The following is a 7,500-nucleotide window of genomic DNA, read 5'->3' as shown; positions in this document are numbered from 1 at the left end:
CCCAAACGTTCTTTCCTTTCGGAAAACGGGAATGCGGTGAATCAAGGGTTGTTTCCGGGTACGCAATGGCAGCGCTTCAAACATAATGGTTTGGGGATTTTTCTGTCTTTCACCAAATACAAAGACAACATTTCCCCCGATAATGATTTAAAAAAGGAGGGAAACATACACACAACCAATAAGTTAGCTCTTGTATGCAAGACTCCTAGGATCGTCGACCTAACGGATGCCCTGCCTAACTATCATTTTAGGGCGAGCATGAAGTATCACCCTGGGTGCCACACGGAGATAAGCAAGGGTCGGCTAAAAGGGAAGTTCCTTGCACGTGCAGCTCCCTGAAATGTCTCTTGCTGAAAAGATAACACGGGATATAAACATGCAATAATCCGTAATATAATTCCAGTTCTTTGAAGGGAAGCCTTTTCATCTGATATCAAGTAAATCTTGGGAATCTGATATGCCATCTTTCCATAAAAGTGCTCAAAGGCTTACATACATAAACGTTAGCACCTCCCATATGCTCGCATACATATGAAACGGGCGCCTACGTACACACGCGCCAGCGACAAAGCCTCAACTCTCTCTTTAAACCATCAATAAATAAAACTACTCGACCACGCCCGCCATCCTGTGCGCCCTCCTCCCCTCTCTCTCCTTCCCTCTCCCTCCCTCTGCCCCATTTCTGCCCCTCCCACTCTCCCTTTTGCTCTCTCCTTCTCCTCCTTCCTCGTCACGCACAAACAAGTAAATGTTCTGACTCTCCCGAGGACCTAAAAGCTGGTTTAGAAATCCATAAGTTCCTGAAGGGAAAATGAAATAGGATCCAATCTCCTTTCTCAGTCAATACTGTACTCTCACTCTCTCTCTATCTCTCACTCTCTCTCTATCTCTCACTCTCTCTCTATCTCTCACTCTCTCACTATCTCTCTCTCTCTCTCTCTCTCTCTCTCTCTCTCTCTATATATATATATATATATATATATATATATATATATGTTTCTTATCTATCTGTTTCTATTTATTCATGTATCTATCTGTCCATTATATTGTCAATCCGTTTGTTTGTCTACCTATCTGATTATCTCCTCTCTGCATAAATCTCTAGAAGTCCCCAATACAATCCTCTTCGTCTCCAGGTGAACCCACTCGCGGCCCTACCTCCCACCTTGGCCAGTCACTGAGGGTTAATTACGCAGACCCTGGCTTTAGGCCTTAAAAAAGGCATCTGCGCGTCCGCATTAATCTACCCCTCGATTTTCCCCAAAGGCCTCACGGTTCCGCCTCCATCTCTGCTCCCTCTTGTTCCTCTCCCTCTTCTTCTCTCTTTCCCTTTCTCTTCATCTTTCCCTTTCCCTTACCTTTTCACTCTCCATTTCCCCTACCCCTTCTCTTTAACTTTCCCTTTCCCTTTCTTTTTCTTAATCTTTCACTTTGGCTTTCCCTTGTTTTGTTCTATTGTACATTCCCATTCAGTTTATCAATCATTCTTCTTTTCCTTTTTATTGTTTCTATTTTTATGTATTCACTTTCCGAATGTAGGCTTTTCGAACATTTTCTTCCATTCGTTTACACGAAAAAAAAAATAATAGTAATAATAATAATAATAAATGAGACACCAAAACCTTAGGTAGAAAATATCAAACAATTCATTTCTTGCAGCATAAGATTTAGAGTGCAGCCCAGGCCTCGTAGATTTCTACTGCAATTAAAAGAGTTTGTTGCTAACGTCAAAAATTCCTACTGTTTACTGTGATTCGCTGCCACCTGTTCTTTAGTTTACCTCACACCAGCGTCACCTATTTGCCTCACAGCGACTGCCTTGTTTCACAGCGGCTGTTACTAAGTTTGCCTCACAGCGACTGCCTTGTTTCACAGCGGCTGTTACTAAGTTTGCCTCACAGCGACTGCCTTTTTTCACAGCGGCTGTTACTAAGTTTGCCTCACAGCGATCTCAGGCTGGTATCACAGCAGCCACGCATCCAGGACAGTTTAAATCTTCAGCCGAGAGCCAAGAACTTTGTGAATATTTCTTCGCTGTGGATATTTTTGTTTTTCTTCTTATTACTGCTTTCTTTCCTTCTACCATTTATCAGGCCTTTTGATCTTAGGGCGTAACTTGAGACGCGACTGCATTGTAAGGATCCAGACCTGTTGTTAAACGGCCTTTGTTGCCTTCTCTGCCGAGAACTTCCTCGGTATTTTTGCGATCAGGGAATCATAATTAAGGAGGAAGTAGAGAAGATTATTAATGTTTCTTCTAATGAATGTTTATACAAGTATGCTTGTTTTTGTTAAGGTGTACATGTGAATAATATATATATATATATATATATATATATATATATATATATATATATATATATATATATATATATATATATATATATGTACATGCATACATATATGCATGAATGCTTATATACATAAATATACATCAACATGCACATATATATGTATATATATGCACACACAAACACACACATGTATGTGTATGTATGTATGTATACTATATATTCTGCTGTCTCGTTCGTTGTCGTTCATTATTCGCACATCTGTTTATAAATTCAGTGTTGCTTGTTTCTCCATGGGAACTCTTGGCAGCTGTAACAGCGGTGACACTATATATACTCGAACTTGAGGGCAAGTCGTCGTGGCAACACGGTCACGCTGAAAAAAAAAACATAAGGAATGTTGCCATCTGGGTTACAAGGAACTAGACTGTGCTTTATGTCTCTGCAACTATGTAAAGAGCAATCAAACATTCCGGGTTTCATGATACACCCCTGACTTTGCACATCTGCAGAAGCCCTATTAAGAAATAGCTTCGCGCTTCGTATGCAAATAACCCGTAATATGCTGTAGACGTAATTCTTCGAACGAATATTTCGATACGTACAAATTCCTTTGTATTCAGTGTTTATTACGAAATAAACTCTAAGGAAATTTATTATATGTCAATCAAAATGTAGTATCAAAATTTGATATAATTAGTGGCATCATCTAAAATTGTGCAATCATCATTTTTTTCTCCTGGCCCTAAACTTGTGCAGATTTCATGTAATACATTTTTCCAAACCCGAAAGGCGAAACATACAACCCCTTTTCTTCTTTCCCTCAGACATTGACAACAATGGCTTCTTGGACAAGAACGACTTCGAGTGCCTTGCCGTCAGGAACACCCTGATTGAGGGCCGTGGCGAATTCAGCGCCGATGCCTATGCCAACAACCAGAAGATCATGAGGAACCTCTGGAACGAGATCGCCGAGCTCGCTGACTTCAACAAGGTAATGCCAAAGGGCCGCTGGGCCTCTTGACGTCTGGCCATTCCTTCGGCCGACGGATAAGGGCTTTAGAGACCGAGGGCCCCGAGACATGGAAGAAAGGTCTCATGCTCCTGGGTCTTGGGGGATTAGTTTCTGAGAGTGAGATAGACAATAGGTACTTAACACCAGGGAGTGAATCCTCACCACTAGAAAGCCGAGTTTCAATTTTGAATACTTGGTGTTAGAGTTTTAGCTTTGCTTAAGACTTAGAACAGAAGAATAAATAAAACGCTTGATAGTCAGAGCTTCATGTTAGGGAGTGAAGCTTTTAGTACTAAAAATGAAGCTTTATTACCTACAGTATGTGAAAGCTTATTAGCCCAGCGGGAAGACTTTGTAGCAGAAAGTGGAGAGGAAGTGAGAGAAGGCGTGAATGTTTTTTTTTTTTTTTCTAAACAAATATATGAATATGTGAATAGGGGTGCATGGCTTGAAACACGCCTAGAAATATTTACACACAACCACATACACCTTACCTACTCACACACACACACTAGCAATTCTATTATTAACACTGAGAGATGCGCGCGCGCACACACACACACACACACACACACACACACACACACACACACACACACACACACACACACACACACACACACACACTAGCAATTCTAGTATTAACACAAGGAGATGCGCAGACAGGGATCATTACAAACCAACTGGTTTCAGGAATATAAACGAACATACAAGACAAGAAATGAACGTGCGTTGTGAATGACATTTTGCGTTTTGCACTACATGCGTTTTTGTGAGATTCTTTTTTCCTCCTCACGCCCCTTTTTGTTCAAGGTTAATCAGATGGACGTCAGGTATGGATCAGATAACAATTTCTAATGATATCTGGTAGTGGCTGATGGGTGTGGATCACGGTTGATCACTGTAGGTGCAACAACTGGTGCCTTACAGAATGGCGAGGTCACTGTCGACGAATTCAGGAAGGCAGTGCAGAACGTCTGTGTTGGCAAGAGTTTTAATGACTTCCCTACGTGCTTCAAAGTAGTCATTTCAAACTTTTTCAAGACCGTTGACGTGAATGGTAGGTGGTACTGTCTGCACACTGCCACCAGACTTCGCCTTTAGGAGCACACTAACGATAACTGCTGGTAGCATTCCACTGTAGAAGCTCAACCCGGCTGCTCTGTGATTGGAGCATGGCGCGTACTTTCCCCACGCTGCATAGGCCTTTCTAGCTGTCTCTCCATTTTGCCTGGGTTAGAGCTTGATATCACACTCTACTTTCATTATCCTGACTGCACTCTTTTGTGTCTCATTCGATGTCATTATTTTAACCTCATTATACATGTGTGGGAGCTTCCTAATCAATCACCCTCACTTTCCAAATCTCTTTTCAAGCTTGAACAGTCTTATCCTCACAGTCATACTTAATTCATACCCTTTCATCACACCTGCATTTGCGCATCGATACAAATGTTACACTACGAAGAATATCTGTTGAAGGGTAAGATTTATGCCCTTTCACCCTCAAGCACCTGATTACCAGCAACAACAGACGCCAGTGTCATAGTTACATGCGGATATCAAAACTACACCTTCAATTGCCAAGACAAACCGTAACCACATCACACAGACTCAAGAAACCCTCCTCTCCTAATGGATTGATCTCAGAGTCCCTAGCATCATCCTTGGGGTTTCAGTAGGGTATGTCTTCACGTTTTCAGGACGGCGAGGTAACTGTTGACGAGTTCAAGCAGGCTGTGCAGAAGCATTGCCAGGGCAAGAAATACGGCGATTTCCCCGGTGCCTTCAAGGTTTTCATTGCCAACCAGTTCAAGGCTATTGACGTTAACGGTACGTTCACTGCCATGCCGTTTGGCGTGTGAGAGCTGAGCATCCCTAGCAAGCAGCTAACACCTCTAAACTCATGGCATAGGCCGTGTGCAACGGGCAATATTACCAATGTAGGAAGTTCACAGATTAAATTTCATCTGACGTTTGCAGGACGGCGAGGTCACCGTTGACGAATTCATGCAGGCAGTGCAGAAGAATTGCAGCGGCAAGGTTTACAATACCTTCCCTGCTGCCTTCAAAACATTCATTGCTAACCAGTTTAAGACCATTGATGTGAACGGTACGTTGTCGAAAACTTGTTGCTAGTAGAGGCGTCACATCAACACTAAGCATCACAACCAACACCTTAACCACCACAGTCGTCTAGATATAACCAGCCCAAACCAGTGTTCCAACTCCCTGGTTTCCTCCCTTGACCTCATCCCTACTTCCAGGACGGGGAGATTTCCAGCCAAGAGTTCAAGAAGGCAGTCAAGGACGCCTGCCTAAGCAAGAGTTTCGATGAGTTCCCGAACGCCTTTAAGGTGTTCATTGTGAATCACTTTAAAACCATTGATCTGAACGGTATGTGCGACCAGTTCGAGGTTCGTAATCGGCTTCCACTTCTTCTGCTCATTTCTACTCTTTCTCCCACATTATCTCAGCCCATGCCTCGCCACCTCTTCGAGATCTAAGATAAAAGTTTTTTTTTATTTCCTAGTAAAAAGGCCTTATTACAGATCATTCGCTTCGTTTCACGTGAGGTTGGCCTTTCGGTTGATTCATTTCTGATCTTCCTTATTGGTTCCAGGACGGAGAGGTGTCAATTGACGAGTTCAAGCAGGCTGTACAGAACGTTTGTGTGGGCAAGGCTTTTGACAGTTTTCCTGTTGCCTTCAGAGCGTTTATTGCTAACCAGTTTAAGGCAATTGACGTTAATGGTATGTCAGTTAAACGCCAGTCTGCAGTGTATTGCTACGTCGCACGGGAATGCAACATATCGCTCATCTTAAACAGTAGACGGCACAATGTAGATCAGTAATAAGCATTTACGTATATCTAAATCAAACAACTGGATCGTCGTTCTTATAACAGATATTTAGAATTAGTTGCCAACAATACCTAAAACTGGCATCGGATGCCTAATTCTGTAGAACCTGATTACCAATCAGATACTTCCCTTAGATATCAGGTATTATGTATATTAAAATAAGAGATGCTTGCATAGTAGAGTGGGGGACTCACGTTGTATTGGCACAGACAATCTGAATCCCCATTTTGGCTGCTGATGTATAAATAAAAGTAGAAATAACTTGCTCTTTAAGCGGTCCTGGTGGGGATGTCTTTGTAGCAGAGGCCCAAGGTCGCTCCGGGGCAAACCTCTGGTACAACCGCTTCCCTCTCCTGAGTAAAGTATTAATCCCTTGGGACAATTTAGTTTCTCCATTTTGTTGTATTATTTTCTCCTTCTCCTTCTCCTCCTCCTCTTCCTCCTCTTTTTTTCTGTTTCCACAGTATCTCGACCAGAATAGTATCTCTGAGATGTTCATTCAGATTCAGAATCATCGCCATCCTTCGATTCCTCAATTTTTCATTATCATTTTTTCCCGATTTCCGTCTTCTTTCTCATCTTATTTTTTCCTCGTTGTATATAGTAAATCGTTCTTTGCGTATTTTTATCATATCACTCCGTCACAGAAGCGATCAAGAAGAAAGAGATGCCTTTTTCATATGACCTATATCAGTGCAGATAATTTTTATTCGTAAATCATATTGTTAAAATACTGATCGCTTTTGGTACTTTTTTTCTCGTAGTATCGACGTTTTTTATATTTCAATTATTTTTCTCTTCTTTTTTTTTTTTTTTTTTTTTGACAGTACATTTTTAAATTAATTTCTCTTTGCTAGAATATTCTGTCGTATTTAAGACAATTTTCGTCTTGATTACGTATCTAAGGTATTTTTAATCATTTAAGCTTTTGTTTGTTGCTTTGCCTCTGGATTAATGTTTATTTTGTGTCCATGTTTTGTGATTTTTGTGGACTTGTTAAACTGTTTAATTAAATATATTATATTAACGACGCTTCATAATAAGCGCAAAGATTCCATGCTTGCTAATGATTTTGTCCTTACTTTGCTTAACACACAACCAAGCCCCAACTAACCGCCTCCAGTAGATTAACACAACACACTTAGTATAACACTTGGTTAATGTGTTAACTACCTTCCCTGGGCCCAAAGACTTAATAAACTACACATTCTTTTAAAACATTACTGTACATCAGAACTACTACTCATGTCCATTTGCACCATTATTGTGTCCAGTATTTGAGATGTGTGTAAAGAGTAAAATAAATGTGATACCTACAGTGATATTAATAT

General features: G+C 41.1%; 1 protein-coding gene across 3 annotated transcripts in view; it reads left to right on the top strand.

Moving 5' to 3' along the window:
• The window catches only part of LOC113814611 (sarcoplasmic calcium-binding protein, alpha chain-like), a 15,255-nt gene that overhangs the window by 6,207 nt on the left and 1,548 nt on the right, over positions 1–7,500 (top strand). The window contains exons 3-4 of one of the 3 annotated variants that reach the window (XM_070129783.1): positions 3,119–3,285; positions 5,010–5,139. In XM_070129783.1, coding sequence (XP_069985884.1) covers positions 3,119–3,285; positions 5,010–5,139 — 297 coding nt within the window. Of the gene's footprint in view, positions 1–3,118; positions 3,286–4,236; positions 4,367–5,009; positions 5,140–5,289; positions 5,420–7,500 lie in introns of all 3 variants that reach the window. The other 2 variants (XM_070129785.1, XM_070129784.1) reach the window with 2 other exon arrangements.

This window comes from Penaeus vannamei, chromosome 14, assembly GCF_042767895.1.
Source record: "Penaeus vannamei isolate JL-2024 chromosome 14, ASM4276789v1, whole genome shotgun sequence".
Taxonomy (NCBI): domain Eukaryota; kingdom Metazoa; phylum Arthropoda; class Malacostraca; order Decapoda; family Penaeidae; genus Penaeus; species Penaeus vannamei.
Note: the sequence above shows the minus strand (reverse complement) of the source record. Positions and strands in the feature narration are given on the sequence as shown.